General features: G+C 39.0%; 1 protein-coding gene across 5 annotated transcripts in view; it reads right to left on the reverse strand.

Moving 5' to 3' along the window:
* DCLK2 (doublecortin like kinase 2) overlaps positions 1 to 21,030 on the reverse strand; it is a 79,810-nt gene that overhangs the window by 7,179 nt on the left and 51,601 nt on the right. For all 5 annotated transcript variants that reach the window (XR_005601813.1, XR_005601812.1, XM_010412159.3 and 2 more), the window contains 8 exons: positions 15,294 to 15,366; positions 14,207 to 14,315; positions 10,601 to 10,658; positions 7,337 to 7,456; positions 5,436 to 5,582; positions 3,092 to 3,225; positions 1,741 to 1,818; positions 116 to 212 (listed from right to left, as the gene is read on the reverse strand). Coding sequence is in view for 3 of the 5 variants with exons in the window: in XM_010412159.3 (XP_010410461.4) it covers positions 116 to 212; positions 1,741 to 1,818; positions 3,092 to 3,225; positions 5,436 to 5,582; positions 7,337 to 7,456; positions 10,601 to 10,658; positions 14,207 to 14,315; positions 15,294 to 15,366 (816 nt within the window). In the remaining 2 variants the exon portion in view is untranslated. The remainder of the gene's footprint in view (positions 1 to 115; positions 213 to 1,740; positions 1,819 to 3,091; positions 3,226 to 5,435; positions 5,583 to 7,336; positions 7,457 to 10,600; positions 10,659 to 14,206; positions 14,316 to 15,293; positions 15,367 to 21,030) is intronic.

Here is a 21,030-nt window from a genome sequence, read left to right on the forward strand (position 1 = left end):
CTGGGGCACTGGGGAAGAGGCTTCTCTGGATCTTCCAGGCTGCCTTCCCAACTGAGCACAGGCTGCACGGGGGCTTGTCAGAAATGCTGTTTCAGGTTGGAAAAAATATCAGTACCTTTGCTGAATCAGTGATGTTATCCCAGTAGGGAGAGGGAAATTCCAGCTTCCCAACAAGTATCTGATCAAAGAGGTCTTCCTGAAGGTTGTTTTCACTGTAAAACAGCAGTAACAAAAAACACCCTGAGATGGAAGCCAATTTGTCATGGGAATTTTAACTTGATTTGGGGATGGAACAGAAATTGTGTTGATAATTACTAGAAATGAGTAATTTGCAAGTTTACACAGTGAGAGCTCTTCTGAGCTGTTTGTCATAGCTACTCTGTCAGAAGTGATGACAACAGAAAAGCCAACACACTGAGGTAACTTTTCCACTGGAATAGGGACTGCGTAGTTAGCACACAGGAAAGGGGAACAGGAAAGGGGATTGAAAAGTCGGTCACTTGCCAGCCCAGTTCTAAAGGACCTGCTACAGAAAACACGTGGTAGAGGGAAGAAGTGTAGTGAAATGAGCCTCATCTTTGAAACTATCAAAACAGAAGAATTTTCAAAATCCAAGGAGGACATATGGAAAACACAGGATACATTTAATGTAGTCAGTACTGGCAGGCTGCTGAAAAGGAAAGGATAAGCACTTTTGTATCCAAAACCTAGTATCATGAGTATTCACAGATTAATGGGAATGGGATTTTTGTTTTTCAACTTCTTTCAACTGGCCATAGTCAGAGTGAACATCCACTCAACCTATTTCTGTAAAGAACAATTTAGCTCGAGGTGGGTTGGAAATAAATATCTATTAACCTCAGTTATGACCTGGTTCTAGTAGCATGATATAGACATTCTCTGTGCCCTACCCCCAAACTCTAATCAAAGAATCCATTTGCTTGTCTAATTATCTTTCAAAACAGATTTTCAGCTTTAAACATGAACTAACAACATGAAAAACCCAAATACGTGAACTAATGTTTTTCCATCAATAATATTTATATTGTAATTCTTTGCAAAATATTTTCGTTCAGTCTGATGATTTAGTTAAAACCTAAGTATTTTGTTATAAAAATGAACAAACAGGCCCTGCATTAGTAATTTATATGTTAGGAGGAGAATTCCCTATTAAAATGGGCCAATTCCTTCTCATTCTCTGGCAAAAAAAAGAAACCATTTGATTTGCAGTAGAACTCATACACGGTGTGACCGCGAGTACCAAAAGTGATGTTTGCAAACCCCACCGCTCGTTTGACGCTTCTCAAAAGGACGAACAAGGTTAAAAAGGCAGGATAAGGACATTTTCCCCCTCTCCCGGTTTACCACCGCCCAGCCTTTTCCCCCGCTCTCCGGGAGCTGCCGCGTCCCGACGCCAACGGCAGAGGGCAGCGCGTGCCCGTGGATCGCGGAGCTGCGATGCGCGTGGAGACAAAAGGAAAAGCGGCTCTGCCCTCACACCCCCCGCATGGCACCAAAGCAGCTGCCCCCCTAGAAAAATAAATGAATAAATTGATCCCAAAAACTAAAATGAGGGACGAGTGAAAACCGCTTAAAGAAATGAACAAAACTGTGAGGAAAACGTGTCCATCTAATCCACCTTTTTTCCTCCTCCAGGGATGATGCCTCCTTCAGGGAGAAAGGTCAGACTTGCTCTGAAGGAACTTGATTGGTTTTGCTGGTTTTCCCTTTGCCACTCACCTGCGAAAAGGTGGGAATCCACATAACAGGATGTAGGTGATCACACCTGCAGCCCAAATATCCACCTTTAGGCCATACCTGAGAAAACAAGGCTGTGTTACTTGTGCTGAATTAACAACAAAAAGTCATTCCAATCAAAAATAAGTGACACTGACAGGATTATGTGAGAATCTGTGCTGAGTTACCTGCTGCTGATGTGGTAATGTATTTTATACCTGAGCATCTTTTTCTTCACACCATTACAGTCTTTAGGAAACCATGATTCTATAATTTATTTTTTTTTTCCTCAACCATAAGCCTCAAGGCTCTCCAGGGTCTTCTGAATATACTCAAATCCAAGTCAGTATCCAGGTTTCCCAATCCAGAATTATTAATGATAAAAGACAAGGATGTGCCTTCTCAATCCCTACAGTGAAGTAACTATCTCTAAGGTTATCATGTGTTGCTAAGCAACTAGACACACCAATTCTCTAGCCTCTCCAGTGAGTAACACAGGGAAAAAGAACTGCTCTTTTCTTTTAAAGCACAGAAATTAAAACACTGGAGGTCAGAAAGAGGTCTTTTCCCCTATTCAATGGATTCAGTTTGTCAAAATCTCAAACACACAGATGAGGTGCCCTTTGACACCGGAGCTCACTGCAGCTGTGAAATGTTTCTCAATGCGACAAATGCACTGAACAAGGAGTGGAACAACACAACAAAACCTCCCCCCATCAGGAAATTCAGAGTGTTCACAGCCATGGCAAGAGTCAGCTAGAGCATGGAATGGAGCTCTAGTAGGTGTAAAAGGAGAGAGGACTTGTGAAAATCTACCATTTGTGAAAACCTACCATTTTACACAACTTTTTTTTGTATTTACACAATGACCTGTTAAATACAAAATAATGGGCTTGTTCAATTATTATCAAAGAGGATGTGTCACCCAAACAGGGTCACTTGAATCAATGTGATCTAATTAGAGCTGCCCAGAGAACAGGTGACCTCTGGAGCCTCTTCCAATATAAATTATTCCATTTCTAATGCAAACACTGTGTTTTGCCTGTCTGTTCTTCCCCAAGCAGCTGTCACAGGTGGTACAATGGGCTCTGGATGCTGAGGTTAGGCAGGGAGCACAAACAAATGGACCAGAGCTGCACCAGAGCTGGTCCTGGGGAGGTGGGAGAGGAGGCAAAGGTGAATTCTGGGAGCAGGGAGAACAAGGCTACTGGCCTCTTGGACGAACTGGGAGTGGTGCCCACGGATGGTTTGGTTACAAACAATGGAAGGCCAGCCCATTGGAGCATTGAGATCTTACAACAGTCAGGAGCTGCCTGCCAAAAATGAGTGGTTACAAGGCCCGTGTCATGCTCACCCTGTCTCTGCAATGATTTCTGGAGCCACGTAGGTGGGTGTCCCACAGACAGTGTACAAAGGGCCTTCGACCACTGTCGCCAGTCCGAAGTCTCCAAGCTTCAAAGACTTGGTTCCATCCGAATATTCACAGACCTAGAATCAGGGAAATTAACACAGAATGAGGACAAGAACATCTACATTTTTATATCCTCTAATTTTTTCAGGAAATCATCATCGCCACACCAAGAAGATGGGAAAAAGGAATTTCCACAGCCCTGGAGGGAAAGAAAAATGCTATTCCCATTGATTGCAGCTGGAGCAAGTGTTCAATGGAGCTGTCTGCCAGCTATGTAGGTCAGACCATGACACAGCCTTGAGCAACTAGAGGGGGAAAAGAAAAGCCAATCCTTGAATGTTGAGAAGTTTTAAATATATTCAGTAAAATAGAATACTCCACTTTCATTTGACTGGGACCTAGAGTTTAAAATGGGACTGGCAGCTACAATCAGATTTGTTTAACATCTTGTTAACTTAGCATAAATCTAGTCAGCATACTCGGTCTTTCATCAGCAAATGTCTTCCCTGTGCTTGGTCTGAGCAAGTTCAGTTTAGGTTTCTGTGCAGACCAACTGCACCTTACCAAAAGGCCCATAAATAACCTCGCACTGAGCCTAGCACTGAGTCATTTTATTGATGAAAGAAGCTGAATTTCGATAGAAAGAAAAGTGGTATACAAGCATGATAGCAGGAGTAAATCACACCAGACCAACACAAAGGAAACATCCTCCTAATAAATTCATCTCTTTCACTCTTAAAGTAAAATGTTCATATTAACATGATTTCAAAGGCATCTAGTTTCTGGAATGGAGCACCCCATAATCTCCAGAATCGCTGAATTTATTTGCCTTCCTCAAACAACTGAGCACTGCAATATCTTTCTTCATTCCCCTGTGTAATTCATATCAGTAATGGAAACACTTGTTCTCCTTTTTAAACACCCTCATATCAGCTATTACTCTTAGGGTTTGCATTTTTTAAATGCATGACTACCAAAGGGAATGTAATTCCCATCCAGACAGGCTGGATGACCCTGTGCAAAAATCCTAACTACTTATAATAACAGGTAGCAGTTGATAGGAATTATTTACATTTGCATTCAATACCAGGATGTTATCTCAACATTCTGCTGCTGTCAATCACAGTGAGTAAGATTTGCATCTGTTGAGTAATCTCTTTAGGCTTTCTAGGCAGAAAGGGCATTTGTGCCTATTTATAACTGATTCAATCACTAATGAGAACTTAAAATTTCTTTGGACTGTCTGTGTTTGGAGATGCACTAAAAATATGTGAGACTTCCACCTTCATTTTCTCTCCCAAGTGCCATGTTGCTGTGACTACATTTTCCAGGAGAAGCCTCCCCCCCTTACTTTTTGCTAAACAATCTAATTTATTTGAGGGTTTATTTAAATTGCTAAACACTGTCAGTGGAATTACTGGAGAGAGAATTGTCTGTTAATTAGGAAATATTTTCAGCTTGTAGCCCTGTCCTTGTAATAGTTCAAAATAAGCCATGACTCCTGCTCTCGATGCAAACTCATTAAACAGGACTGACAAAACACCACAAAAGACTTTAAGAAATGCCTCAAGCAGGGGAGATTATGGCCCTGTTCATGCAGTGCATAACACTTAATATCCAATATGTAATGAACAAGTGTAACCTCTGCATATAAGGGGGACAGCACGTGCTGATCCCATTCTGTGTACAGAATGGGAACAACGCCCTCTGTGGACTGGGCCATAAGTAGTTCCCAAAGCAGACTTCATGGGAATTCTTTTCAGCACAGTTATTTTACGTCTCTGCCGAAAGAAAAAGCAGTCAGTTGCCTAGGAAAAGAATAAAGCTATGTACAGGTTTAATTCCCAGCCAGAACACTGGTAAATCATCAGAAAGATGATCCTACTATGACAGTGAAAGGAAAAAACCACTGGCTTCAGATGGTAACCATAGGATTGTTCAAAGAAATGGAAGAAATGGCACTCAGCCCACCTTTCTCCCACTTGCAAACTGATAAATAATTCATTGACATAGCTTTAAAATTCATTGTTTTGTGAGAGAAATCTCCTGCTTATCCAAAAAGCAGCCAATCAAAATGTAAATAAAGATAGGTCTAAGGACAGGCTTGAGCCGCAGCTCTCCTGCATTAAGGTGATTGCTATACCATGGCAAAAGATTTACTTCACACATACTCACTCTAAATTAATATGCCTGCTGTTCTCTGCTGTGCTCCTTGACATTTATACACAAGCATTTGCATTAATGAGAACAAAGTAAGGGAAAATACTGGAAAATAAATGGGACGTACCAGAAGATTTTCTGGCTTGATGTCTCTGTGCACAATGTTGAGACCATGAAGATATTTGAGAGCACTGGCTAAATTGTAGACCATGGCACTCCCATCTCTCTCTGTGTATTTTGTAGATGAAGTAATGGCATCAAATAGGTCTCCTCCCTACGTAATGGAAAAGAAAAAGATCACTGTTTAAAAAATAATTAAGATGGTATTTAGTTTAAAAAACCCACAAGCTAAACAAACATGTAAAATCTTCCTTCACAAAAGACATGCTCTAATTCCTGTTAAATAGCAAAAAAAATTATTTTGCAGAAAGATGATCTTGTCATCTTGTCAAGATACTAGACTGGGACTTGGGTCTTAACTGTACGCCAGGCTTCTGGTGCCTGAGCTTGGGCAAATCACGGATTTTTTTTTTCTATTGATCCTCCTACTTTGACCACTCATATTACCTACAGGTAGGGGCATACAGCTTCCCTTTCCTTCATCTTATCAGTATAATACCTTTATCATAGTGAAAAACAGCCCTGATTTTGAGTAAAGTCTAAAATAAATTAGCCCAATAATAATAAAAAAAAAAAAAACCAAAACCAAAACTAACAAATATTCAGCAAATTCAAATTTCTGCAGATATTGCAAGAAATACCAAATAAACATAGCTGAAGAGGACAAAAAAGATAAGCCCATTCCAACATAAAAGAATCCACTGATTGAGATACATCAAAGTACAGAACCTCCAGCTGATTTCTGAATGTGTCAGGCTCTGTTTACAGATGCCCTGTTCCTCTGGGAATACACAACAACGTGTGAGTGAGTTACTGATGCGGCATTTTCAGTCATTGCAACAAATTTCATGTGGGTGTCTCCATGATGGTTTCCCTGGATACATCTGTAGGAGTGATCTGTCTGAGCTGTGGGTGGCATTCCAAGCATTTCCATGCACACCGAAGAAAAGCAGCAATTCAGGAAATACAGGCCAAGATGGTGGTGAATTAAAACATTAAAAATACTGTCTTGAAACCCCAAAAAGCCTATGGGATATAAAAATAACTTCTAGAAAGGAGGAAAGATGAGTAGGCTACACAAATTATGAATTCAACAACTACACACTTTCTGTAGAGGTTTCCCAGTCTGGCAACCATTCTAAACGGGACTCCTGAATCCGTAACAGTTCTTCAGTCAGAAATAAAAAGTGCTGCTCAAAAAATGAGCAGTGCTGCTTCTGCTGTATGTTATTTGTATCTGACATTTCAGTCAAGCTGATGTGCAGTGTTGCTGTGCATGTTCAGAACTCAGACAAGAGAATGCATGACTAGAACTTGATGCTACTCGTGTATCTGGCTCACAAGGCGACAGCAAAATGAGTATTTATGTTTTCTCTGTACGTGTACAACAGCAGCATCTGTTCTCTGGTGATTTATATCTGTTTGATATAAGCAAAACAGGTGAGATCTTTTGAGTTTTGGTTTTCCAGGATAAAAATCGCTTGAGTTTAAACTATTTGTCTTATCTATTCAATAAATTAATTACAGAGAGCTCATTTCTTTAAATCAAATTATTAAATAATGAGAATAGTGAAATAAATGCAGGTGTTCTGTTAGTAAACGCGTATCACTATCACCCCTGCATATTGTAGGCATGACAAAAAAAACCCACTATCCACTTCTGTCTAGACTGTACACATTGTAAAATTACTTCAAATCTTATGTAAATAGTCAAATTACAGCTGAAGAGAGAGAAATCCCATTAATATAATTGCTTGAAGGGTGTATTTTTATGATTTAAAAATGCAGTTTACCACTGAAACCCTGTATGATTATGTCTCTCAAGATCTTAGCGTTCCTAGATACTGCTCAGACTTCACACGAACACAGAGAACTCAGAAAAGACAAATAAAGCCCCCTGAGCCCTACCTTGACCAGCTCCATCACCAGGTAGAGCTCTGTGGGGGTGTCCATCTCCTCTATGAGCATGATGATGTTTGGATGCTTCACTCGGCGCAGAATAGACACTTCATTTTCAATCAGGTGCTCCTGTTCAGAAGAGGATGGAAGTTTATCTGAAACAGGAACTTGCCAATTCACTTTTCCTATCACTTGATCAGTGACCACCCTTTTTGCTGATTAATTTATATAGCAGGTGGTTATTCTCAGTTGCTAGGTCTTAACTTGTATTTCATCACTGACCACATTTAATTTAAAATATAATTCACACATGTAATGAACGGGGCATCTCCGAAAAAGACCCCAGAACATGACAGCAGTTCAGAAAATGCAGGTTATATTCTTATGTGGGTATTATGAGGTGAAATTAAGTTCAGAACCTTTCTGCCCCCAAGCTGGATCTTTGCAACCTGTCGCCCCTCATCAATAGTTAACATGTTCTTGATCCCCTCCAGCCTTCACCTCTCATTTAGTGTAGGTTACTCAAGGACAGATTACCTAGGATTTATATCCAAGGACTTTATTTTTTAAAAATTTGTAGAATATATTAAAGAAAAAAAATATTCTGAGTGCTTTGGTTATGGATTTTGGTTCATTTTATATGTCTGTTCAAGATTTACAATCTGCAAAATGTGTAATAGTTCAGTTAAATTGTTGTGACTCCAACAGCTTAACAGCACACAGACTGAGTTTAATTTCCCCTTCCCTGTGCTTCTGAGGAAGTTATGGCTTTTGAGAGCAAATTAGTTTCAAATGTCTTGTTTTCTAGAACATTTTAACACTGGAGAGCAAAAAAAAAATTATGTGTCCCTTTTATGTGAAGAATGATTTTAGTTTTCCTTTATAAATATTGGAATACGGATATTGTATTTACGTTCTCTGCAAAATAAGCAACAATGCTTGCATCAAACATGGGTATCCTTCCACCCTGGCAGGTAACAAATCATGTCACTGGACTGGGAACTCATCCATGTCAAATGCACTGATAAGGAGCATGCACTTCATGCATTTGTGAGCAGAGCATTAGGGGGAGACGTGATCCACTGTGCGTAGTCAGTGACTGGAGATCTTACATCACTTCACCTTCTTTTTCCAGGGTTATTTACAGATGCATTGTGCTTTTGCCAAAGCTTTCTGTGGCTACATAGCTCAGAACCCACATGCCACATGTGCATCTCATTTGGTGAGAGAACGGTGCGGCACACACGGGTTAAACATCGCACCTTTCAAATTCACTTTGAAAGAGCAGCAATTGTCACTCTGAACAAACATATGCCTGCTCCAAGCAAAGTGCTCTGGAGAAAAAACAAAACAGACAAACAGGAAGCAATTCTGTTAAACGCAATGCTGAATCTCATCACCAGACAGACGTGAATAGCCACAGCATACTAAGCCTTAGGGATGGAAGCCTGGAAATTCAAAACTAACATTGAGAGTCCAAGCAAAAACTAGAATCTTTAGCTTTTTTCAACCTAAAGTACAGCTAACATACTCAATTTATTACACCCATTAATTACAACTAAGGCACAATGGCTTTATCTGTGCTTTCTTTGTTTCACTTGACTAAATTGTTAACTGCTTTAACTAAGGCTCAGGCATAAGTAATACTTAAACAATATTGTTTTAAAAGGCTCCAAAATATTGTTCAGCTACTGTTTAAAAATCTGCCCTCAAAAAATGCTGAGTTATATGTAGTTAGTTATTTCCAACCAACCCATTGTCTTGCTACGTTTTGCCATGTAAAAAAATAATAAGTCCAAAACTCGTTATGGTGTTCTCCTGGATAGTGCAATGTATGCTTCAGTCTACATTAAAATGATTTATTTACAGAGACATTATTATGTAAGTAGCATTTAAGCCACTTGTGGAAAACAGTCAATTGGATTCGAATTTTCAAACATCCAAGATCAAGGAGCAGTGAGCAACGCTTAAATCATCTGAATTTGGCTGGATGGGTGGTTTTCTGGTGGGCTGGAGTGAGGAAGGAATACACTGCAACAAAATTTAATTATTTTCTTTGTTGGAATTCTTTCAGGATGGTTCTGCCACTCCCCTAAGAGGTATAAACATCTTCCCAACAGTCTCCAGCTGTGCAGATACAGGTCCTTTTAAAACAGGCAACTATGCATCCATAGGGTTGATATTTTTTTAATGTATGTTTTAAAGCAAGGAGAATGATAAATAGAAAATTCCTCTAAACTCTACTGTGTAAAATACATTATCTGTCTCTAGACCATTCCAATTCATGATGCCTAAGCAGCTAACTCAGACAAGTAATGAAAACCATCTAAAGTTGCAAGCTGTACACATCATCCAAAAATTTTGTTTGCAGCGAAACACACTGGGTCGCCCTTTCCACAGCTGAAGAAATTGCAACATTTTAATCTCAGAAAGGCAATCCTAGCACTTTTTCTTGTGGCTGCACATTTTTATGACTCTTTTCCAAGTTTTCTAAATAAACCTGAAGAATACAAGGTAAAATGAAACCCTCATCTCCTAGCACCTAGTACATGGTTTAAAATCTGCACAGATAAAATGATTCTGTCTGAAGACCTCTACTAATAGAAGTCATCACAGCATCACACAGCTCCTTACTACACAAAGAGAGTAGGCAGTTTTTCTCCCTTTTTAAAAATATCTATTCTCAGGAAGCATGAAGGGAAAGAAGAGGTCTGATACTCTCAGATATTTGTTTTCATTATGAGATGCTGTTCTGCTGAAGAGACAATTTTTTGACTTTTTTGTTTAAAGTTTGAATTAAAAAGAAAGTTTTTGGAACACAAGAGATCTTTGTTATTACAGGAAGGTGATACTACATAAAGAAATGGTTGTGAAAATTTATTTTCAAACCCATGTTCTGCTTATAAAAGGAGCACATTCAGCCATAAAAAGAGAAAAATAAGAGGCAGAGTGGGATGAGTATTACATAAATAAACATATAGCTGCAAATTTCCTCACTCACATTTTACACATCAAAATCATCCAATATATTTTGGATGCATATTAGCATTGTTTTTTGTCAGTCCAATAAAATAGACAACAATTAGTTTGGTTTTTCTCTATTATTTAGTAGACTAACACTCACTGCTTTTATTATTTGCTTCTTGGATACATTATCATCTTGTTAAAGAGATACTCTGAAAATAGTCAGAAAACCCAAACACACCCACCATTTATGACTAACGAGCAGCTGCTAGTGCTGCTTCTGTACACATGCAAATTGTTGTACACTACCTTCCCACAGCACTTGGCCTTGTCTATGATCTTCAGGGCAAACTCCTTTCCTGTGGATCTAAGCAAGAAAAGCACAAAAGCCATTAATTAGAAAAATTGTGGCATTTTCTGTGAATACACCATCATAACACTGCGCTGTGGCCCATGGAGGTTGCTGACGGAAAATTCACAGAGCAGACCTGGGTTTTGTTTTTGTTTCCTCAGCAGCATTTGTTCCTGCTGTTTCCCTGACTACCACAGCCCAGCTCCCTTGGTGTATTAATCCCAGGATCCAGCTGCAATTTCTTCTTTGTGACCTGGCACAACTCTGCCACTTCTTTAAGGCAACATGCAAAATTTGCCTTCAGCCTTCCACTTAGCTGTGTTCAATTGTTGGGCTTTGAAGATAAAATCACACACATACATGTGTGAAGATTGATACCCTAGTAGAGAAATTCAACAGGATTCAACAGAGTTAAAATCCCATAGTTCACTACAGCTAGTTAAAAATCCTGTAGAATTTATTAGGTGCCGATTTTGAGCTTTGGTATATTATTTTTTCTTTCAGTATTTTGTGGAATTCTACAGCAGTCATCTAAAGTCCCATGACATTTAACAGGGTGGGTCATATACAAAATAAAAAAGGATTACTGTTTTCAGCAAATACTCTCACAGAAAGGAGCTCTTGTTTGTCTTTCATCCCTTTAAGCAATAAAAATCTCTATTTCTCCAGAAGGGGGGAAAATGAGAGGAAAAAAAAGAAACACAATGTAATTTTTTTTAAACAAAGAAGAAACTACAACTTATATTAGTGATGAATTAAAAATCCCATGAAAATGCTGTAAGACCAAGTTGCTGCTATTTTGTATTGTGCCTATAGACTCCAGTGTGCATCAGAAAAGCACTGGAAAACAGGATGTAGATACAAAAGCAAAAGTCAGGTATGTTTTTAAACTTCCAGGGTGATTTTCACTGTGCTTTTGGCGTTAGATACAACTGGTCAAAACCAGCACCTTACAGAAAAAAGAACGGAATTAACACATAACATTCCATTTATGCATTATTGAAAAAATGCAGGCAAGAATCTCTGCCCTGGAAGTGCAGCTGTATCTGCGAGGTTGTCATAGTTACAACCTGATCTGGTCCTTAGATAGAAGCCCTTATCTAAATGGTGTCTATGAAATGCCACCCTCTCATGTTACAGACCTGATATAAGATCTGCTACGAATACAGTGTGGAAATCAAAAATCACAATTTGTACCTTACACCACAAATTATATCAGAAAGCCTGCAAACAATTAACCAGCAACACCCCCTTAGCAAACATTCAGCACTCGTGCTGGGAGCAAGAGGAGTTAACACTCACAAAGCCAATTCATCCAACAACTTCCAATCCCTCTTGGAAATTACCTCTACCACAGCACCCAAGAAAGAAAGGTGGATATAATGCACGCCATTTGTGTGCTAATATCACTGCACATCATACACCAGCACTGTCTGACAGGTCTCTGGGGTTCTTCTCTCGAGCTGTCAGTGCCCATCTGTTGACTCATGTCTTTACATACAGACACCCAGGCACAAAAAAGACCACCTTATTCTTTTTGTAGAACATCACAGCTGGTAGCTGTGTAATAGGATCCTGGCTCCACAGCTAAGGCTTCTTAGCACAACACTGTTAGAAATTACGTATAATTAATAGGAATTAAAAGAGAAGCATTTACGGTTGGCATTTCCTCTTTCATCATTATTATTAGCAACTGTTGTTGTATACTTATTTTACTAAAATTAATTTAATCATGTTCCACTAAAGATTTGATCACATAAAAAACTAGATATTGAAGATTAACTGTGCCTTTTAAAAATTTTTATAATTGGAGGGTTGTTTTTCTGGTCCAGTTTCCTCATTCTGAAAAGCACAGATGACATTCAGTGATTTAGGAGCCCTTGTCCCATTTCCAGTGGGACTTAAGTGATTTCCAAAATGCACAGATGGTATTTCTGAAAATAAATATGTTATCTTGTGTTTTTAATCTGCTATCTTTCAAGAAAGCCTCTGGGTGAGGATAAGGGCAGTGGAAAACGCAGGAGATGGTGTAGAGGGCATCTACTACTGCATCACCTGGTTGGGATGTAAGCACTGATGAATTTCTCTGTGGGTAATGATGAGAAGTTACTGGATCAGTAGCCCTTGTTCTTGTGGGAGATATCAATTTTTCCAAACATTAAGTGGCAGAAAACCAGCTTGGCTGAGCAGGGAACTCCTTGTGGTGCTCAAGAGTATCTTTGGAAGAAAGGTGGGGCTTTGCAGCAAGATTACAGAGCTGAGTTTGTGCATGCAGGGAGAAGACAGGAAAGGCCAAAGCCCCATTAGAGCTGGAACTGGCCAGTGTTGATTCACATGACAAAGCTTTTTAAGGTATGTCAAGAGCAAAGGGAGCGCTAAAGAAAACATTAGAACTTGCTGAAGACTGTCACCCGACTAACAGAGATTAAGATAAAGCAGAGGCACAGAATGCTTTTTTTGTTTGCCTCAGTCTTTAGTGCTACTGATAGATGTTGGGCTGCCCAGTTTCCTGAGGCAGAGGACTGCAAGGGTGGGAGCAGTGGCCTTCCATGTGCTGACACTGCATTTCCAAGGGCATGAGGGAAGACCCAGGGAACTACAGACCTGTTAATCTAACCTCAGCTCTCAGTTCCATTCAGAATTATCTTTCTTTCAATTTAACTAAAATCCGCAGATCAGGATCAAATAATAGAATGTTTCTCTAACATTTATGTTTTTCACAGTCATTTGCTGAGTTTTCCTAGTATTTGAGTACAAGTTGGAGATTCCCCATAATATTTAAGAAACTGACATAACTCTCAGGTTGATGAAGATAGCAGAAGGTGGTTCTAAAAAAAATACACTGAGAAAGTGACAGTCAAATCATCCGTTATGTTTGCACTGGCAGCAAAGTGTGACACAAAGCTCACAGAGGAAGAGCAGCAACACTGCATGGGTCTGCAGGGGTATCCTGACTACCCCATGGGGCACCAGGCACAAGGACATTTCAGGCTCTGGCATACTGAAGGGTTCATTTGAAAAGTGTCTGGCTGCTCACTACACCACAAAACAGAAGCAGCAAGCCCAAGGGAGCCAGCAGCACAGGCTGATAGCCAACAACTGCATGTCTTTAAGAGTACTCTACCCACAGAATGCTGAAAGCTGTGAAAAATCATGCCAGCAACAGGCAGTGAGGACACCACAGCAGCAGAATTGCTGAGGCAGAAGGGGGGTCGCTCAAACTCTGTTTAGATGCCACGTGCAATTTCCTGTCATCCACAACCATCTGTAGTGTGAGAGACTTCTTGAAGAGCTGAGGGGTTGCCTTAAGAGGCACCATGAGAAGGTGATGCCTCCTTTAGTTTGAGGGATAAAAAGCCATGGTTCTCTGCTGCTCTCATATCCCTTTGCTAGAAGAAAACATAGGAAGCATGTTTTGCTGTGCCTATTTCTCCTGAAGTGTGTGCATATTTTTGCAACTGCTCTTCGCTTTCATCTCATTACATTTGTCTAGGAAATTATGTTAATGCACAGGGCTTTATCCAGTACAATAAACAGCAGGAGTGAACAGTTTCCTTGCTCACCGTTCCACACACTCCTTTACAACAGCAAAATTGCCATCACCAATCACCTTCCCCACTTTGTACTTCTCAAGAATGGTAGATGACCCTGAGAACTTGTTTCCATTCAAGCCTGCAAAAAAAAAAAAAAATGTCCATAATGCAAGCTGAAGAGAAGTATCAGCAGGATGCAATATATCCCCAATGGGCTCCACAGATACAAAACAGTCACAAATGCAAAACAAAACTTAAAAGTAAGCTGTTTTCTTCACTGCAATTCCCTTGGTTTTATCGCAAGTGTAAAGAAGAACAAGATGAACCCAAAGTTATTTGACCTTTGAACACACAAATAAGTCTCTTCCTACATCATTTTTGTATAGGCATATTCTAAAAGTAATGAATGCAGTTAGAAGTTCTTCATCTAAAATTTTCTGAACTCAAATTACTTTTTTGACCTTTTTTTTCCTTTTTGGAAAGGCAAACCAAAAATGCAAATAGGATTCATCTACAATGCATATAAAAGACCCAAAAATTTTATCTGCTGAATTCCTTCAAGTTCTTATAGGTGCTGCTAAAACATCCAAAATGCAAGTAATTTTGAAAGACGCTTATTTCAGTATTTTTGAATAAAAAACGTAACTCCAACATGAAATTTAAAAATATTTTAAAATAATTGACATTCTTTAAAGAGATGAGGAATGAAAGGTTAAGTTTAGCTAATGTCAGTTGAAAGGTCAGTGGTTCTTCCTGAAGCACAATGAGCTCTCCTGAGGAGGGTTCCTCTTTCAATCCAGCCACAAACACATTTCTGGTGGTAATGGAGGCCATGTTCGAAATCAGTCAAATCCTTAACAGTGACTATTGAAGAGCAAGGTCCAGAAATACGCTACCCCAGACAAAAAACTATTAACCAAATTTATTTCCTAACTTTACAGCCTTGATGTATAAAACACACTGACAATTTTTCCAATATAGGTTTTTCCAAAAAGGCAACAAATATTTCCAAACAGAAAATGATTTGGAGTCATCAGAAGCCATCTGAAAGCGCTAAACCAAGTGTCACCTACAGCAAAATTTTGGCAAGGATTGTCAGCAATTATTGGTGTCCTACCTTCAGGACTCTGGCAACGGAGTGATTCAGGTACACCATTCACGTTGGAAGAAGATCCACCATGTGGGGAGATCTGTGGAAGTACACAACAACTTCTAATTTCTCATGGTAATCACAAGAAAGAGCCATACAAAAAAGCAGCAAAGTTTAAAAAAAAACCACTATAAACATCTATACAGAGTCAGTTTACTTTTCTACTCCCATCTCTTTTTCATTCTTGCTTTCTCACAGTTCATCACCATCATAATGCCTCATTGTCACTTGCACCAATTTAAGATTCAGCCCCAATATTGCTATTTAGATAAGCAGTTGAACAGATTTCAGTAAACAGCAAAGAAAGTTCCTTTCAGCTGCACCTACCATTTTGGAGTAGATGGCCAGGTACATCTATGATAATCAGATTTATTTAGAAATCTACCGGGCTATATTTCAGGTTATTATAGATGTGGAGATTTAAGACACCTACAAGCATTTCAAGTTAGATGTCTAATATGCATCCAGACAGATGCAGTTTTAGTAACTGTGACACTGTAAAAAACCAAATATCTAAAGGATTTTGAAGCAAGACAGCTGAAGAAAACTGATTTTCCTGCACTAACACCTTAATTGGTACTGGATCTGAATCTTTATGATGCTACTTAAAGTCATCCTGCCATACTGCCCAGGGACATAAAGAACGGTAAGTTTTTATTCTGGACAGGGATGGAGGCATAGGAATGAATGCCATAAATAGTAAAATATACTGGATGTGTTCTGTGTACCACTCCTATAAGCTCTCCTACTACAGTTATGTCTAGGGATGCTGCATGAAATTAAAATACATTTTAGATCATTCCCCCTCCTCTGCGTAACGTTTCTTGCTGTTCTGTGAAGTTCCAGATCTTGTTGTCTTCATGGGCTATTATGGTAGTTTTCAGCACTCACCACAGGAAGGATTAAAATGCTTCTCTGCCTTAAGCTGGGTGTCTGTTGAAATGGCTTTGCAGGACACCAGGAATGCAAATGCAGCATTTTGCGTTTTAGCTGACATTGTGTGGTTACACTGCTGAATATTTTAAATCATTAACACTATTGTCAGGGAAAGAACTGAACTGACAGATAGGGATATTGTCTAAAGGCTCATGAAATGCTAATGAATGCTTAAGTTTCTAGTGGCAGCTGAGCTGCCAAATCAGCTAAAGGTACAGTAACTAGAAGCTGTACAATTTAATTTTGTAGAGCCCCTGAAACAATGAAGTTTACCAGCATTTGGCACAGAAGTAGCATCAAACAGCAAGCAGGCAGCTACTACTCTGCTCCTTGCTAATAACTTAAACCCAGGTTATGTTAATGCTGCTGTCTTTCTGAGTTATCTGTCTGTTGAACAAGGATTAGGAACAAGGACATTTGGGTTAAATGACATTTGTACAAAATCATGAGTCAGTCTCTTAACCAGTCAGTCACATTTTCTTTAAGCATGAAGAAATAAGAAGCAGAGATAACAGAAGAGACCATGGCCAAGTATTAGTCATCAGCCTAAAATATTAGTAATCTATTTTAGGTTTTCAGAGAGTGACAATACATGGGAACATCTAGCCCACACTTCCAACTTCCTCCAGTCTTGTAATCAGGGCAGAGCATGACTGGGCACATTCCTTCTTACCGCAAGAAAGAAGCAAACATTAACAGGAAAAAAAGCTAAAATGAATACAAAAATAAAATAAAATTAATGCTGCCATTGTGGCTGAGGTGTTAGATCAGAATCTGAAATGGCAGGTTTAACCCTAGTTCTGCCACAACTCCACAGCTGGTGGGATTTTATTTTTTATGCCATTAGAGTGTGAGGAAAGATCCACAAATAGAAACCCATACTCTTTTGCAGTGGAATGGTACCTTGGTTGGCAAACCTTTGCTCTCAGTATCAGATTGCCCATGACACTAATCTTTGCAGAAACATTTAGGGATTTTTTTCATATTGAAGGAAATACCTAACTCCTTGGCAGCTACCTGGGATGGTGATGAATCTAACTGTAGAGTATGAGTATTTTTAGTGAAACTGTGAATTAACTGTTTGCAGAAGTATTCTCTGAAATCTGGGGACACTTTGATTATGTCATTGTAATTCATCCTGAAAGGCTGTAGTAAGAAGGGGTTGAAAGACATTCTGAACATAAATATTACTTATATAATCAGTATCTCATAGAGATGTTGTAAGTATTTATTATTGTAATGTTTAATAGTAACATAATGTGTAAACACAGGAACTTAGTATTTTTTTAAGCAATCCTGAAACATGAATTGCAAATTCACCAAATGCATCAGTTAAAGAATCCCTCTATGAACTGCTACGGCCCCTGGGCTGGATAATCACGTGTAAATAATCTTTATATAAAACTACACACAAAGCTCACATGTACAACACTGAAGAGATTAAAAACCTTGATGAAGATAGGCACTAATCCTTCAAATCACTTAAGCACATGTTTAAGTACATTGACATCCTCAGTGAAGTAAAAGGGACTACTCAATGGCTGAAAGTTAAGCAAGTACTTAGAGTTATTTGTTGGATCAGGTTCTAATGCCTTTTCACTTTGGTCATTTGGTCCATCAATTGCAAAAGTAATACCCAGACAAATTCAAACACAAAGCTATTTAGCATAATTGTGAGTCTACCAAAGGCTTCAACTGTAAAGCCTCTTTATTTGTATGATTTTATCTTCTTTTTAAAAAGATTGCAAGACTTTGTGGTCCCTAATTTTAGGAGGAGACAACAAGGCAATCCAAGTCAGCATAAGGAAGTAATGACACCACTTTCCAAAGTTACACCAATTTCCAAATTTAATCTAGTCTCTGGACAATTTTTATGGTACAATGTGTGCAGAATAACAGATGTACTGAAAGAGCTAAGAGTCAAATCACCCCTAACAGCATTACATAGAAATGCACACTGAGAACCAAAGAAAAATGTTAAACCTTTCCACTGCCTACAGAACAGCAAAAGGACTCCTCTTGGTCAGCTGTCCCATGCCACCAAATGCACCATTACCATTATTATTAACTCATGCACTAGATTTTATCTCCATGGGAATTTAACAGAAAAATAAGAAACTCAGCACATTTGATCACAAGAGAACACTGTACAGAGTAGTCATATACTTCATGCCCATACTTGTTAACTTTTATAAATAAACCTTGAGCTTGAAACAAACCCTCTGCGCTAAGTGAAATGCTTACTTACAGATTAATATTGGGACATTAAAAATAAATAGTCTGAATAAGAATATATAGTGTGTTGGGTGCATAGTATCCGTATTTGTCATTTACTGGAATGAAGGCTTTTATTTGGGTTTGTGGGGAAATTCTGTTGTGTTTACTATTATTAAGACATAGCATTAATTCCTTACTTCAATATAACCTCTGAGTCCACTATTTAAAACACTTCTGCAAGCCTGGGATGCTGGACTTACTGCATGTACTGAACAATTAATAGCACAAGGGCACTCTGGTTGGAAGAGCTAAAAAGGACAGAAAGAAGGCCCTTTCCTCTAAAGAAAAACTGTTCACAAGGAATGTTTCCTGAGAGGAATCTCCTGTGCCTGAACACACCACTCCTAACAAAGTGTTGTGAAGCAGAAGGAATCCTTGGGGAATGAAGAGATGTCTCTTCAAAGGAATAGTGGCATTCAGAGAATATATGACTCAGTGTCTGAGACTGAGAAGAAATTGCTGCTGCAATCAGTATTTTTGCAAGTTGGCTGCCTTGATGACTAGCACTATCACTTGTGCTCTACATTGACTGTCAAACTACAAAAAGGTTAGCCAGGTTCTAATCTATAGCAAAATATTTTACTTTGCTCTGGCTTTTTAAACAAAAGTTTTTTAAGTCCAGTTCAAGTGCAGCTACTCTGATGCTCTGCTCTTTACAGGAAATAGAAACATCAACCCTGATTTGTTCCCTTTTTGCTGCTTCAAGGTTATACAAAACCATTATATTAAGTCCTGCTGTTTCACCCTCTACAAAAACAAACATACATGATTTGTACACAATAAATCACTCAAAATATTGAACTCTCAAACACAGAAAACTCTAAAATACACCTTATTCCATCACTGACATGGTATTTATATCTAAATTTTCATTCAGCTGTAGTCATGACACCTTCTTTATGTAAGTGCAGGAAGCCAGACTGCTTGTCTGTGCAGCAATGCAGTCTTAGCAACAAAGAACTATAAAACAATAAGGAAAAGCAATAATCTCCAAATAATAAAATTGTTCCCTGCTTTCCCTGTTCTTCTCATCAGACTAACCAAAAAAACCCCAATTCTACAAAAAGGTATAAAATAGTGGTTTCTTAAAAGAATCTGGTTTTGCATAAAACCATGCCTCCCCTGTTAGTGGCTTTTTGCTACCCCAAACCAGTGCTTACTACTACCACATAATCGAGAAACAGGTGTAACCGAACAGCACACTTGATCCTTTCAGAATTCCCCCTTGGATTCACCAGATAACTTTCCCTATCTTTAGTCTCAGGAGCACAGCTGGGACAATCCTGCTAAACAGATGCATCCTAATGGAATAAAACAAGAGGTACTCACTACACCTCAGTAGCACACCAGGTCTGAGACGCTTAATTTGGTTTTGCCGTTTTCTTTGGTCATATGGGGGTGAATTATTTGACACGAAAACCCATTGATCTCCAGCACCAGCTAAACTCCAAATTGAAAAAGTACAGCAGCCTACTTGAGTGAAAGTGAATGGGAAAGGGGACGTGTCCACTTTGGTGAGAATTGCTTGTTGCTATCAGAATTCTCTCTGCCTTTAATGGAGCTTTAATCAGCTAAAAGCAGACAGAGCAGCCGTGGAAAAAACCAAGGCAAATGATCTCGTTTCTAAACTTGTAATTTCATTAAAGAAAGACAAAAGAGCATTCGTTAAATATAGTGCAGACCAGCTGAGAGCATCAAGCCCAGTGATTCTGGTGTCCTCTACTGTAAACTCCATAGAGGAGCTGTCCAGAGAGATTTTTGAGACACAGAGTTCTAATTTTCTGTGTCAGAACTATTACAGCTCTTAAAAATTATTTAACCAAACAGCTACAGATATAATTCAAAATTGATAAAAAACCGAACAATTAAACAACTAAATGAAACAAATAAATTAAATGTATCAAAATCCTTTGTCAGAATTATCACAGCAGTCTGGCAGAAACCAGTGCCATACTCCTTGCAAAACAAGACTTGATAACAATTAGCATGTCAAAACCCAAATCTGAGCACTATTCAAATCACGTCCTTTAGCCAGTCTCTTAACGGAGAAAACAGTTTTCCACAGAATTATGCAGCCTCTTCACAAATGCTGTGTTCACCAATAGGAGCTATTACTTGATCAGAATAATCAGTGCAAACCATCCAGTCTGCTTCCAGAAAGGCTGCAATTGATAATTCCATAAGAAAATTCTCCTCGTAAGGACAGCTGCACAAATGCAGCAATGAGATGCTCCACTGTGCTCCAGACTGTTCCTTTTATTTCACTGAGCAAAAGGCACAGAGCAGCCTCCAAGAACTGCAAATGCAGCCAGTTTTGAAGCGGGAAAGGAAGAGAAATCTCTTGGTGCAACACAGAAAAATCTGCCAGACATCAGGCTGCTCCCAAAGGGAGCCCTCAAACGCTTTCAGGCAAGAGACTGGATTGAGGGGTGAAACTGTGTGCCAAGGAGAAATAAGCCTGCTTTAGATGAAACTTGGGCAATGCTACAAG

Source organism: Corvus cornix, chromosome 4, assembly GCF_000738735.6.
Source record: "Corvus cornix cornix isolate S_Up_H32 chromosome 4, ASM73873v5, whole genome shotgun sequence".
In the NCBI taxonomy this organism is placed as follows: domain Eukaryota; kingdom Metazoa; phylum Chordata; class Aves; order Passeriformes; family Corvidae; genus Corvus; species Corvus cornix.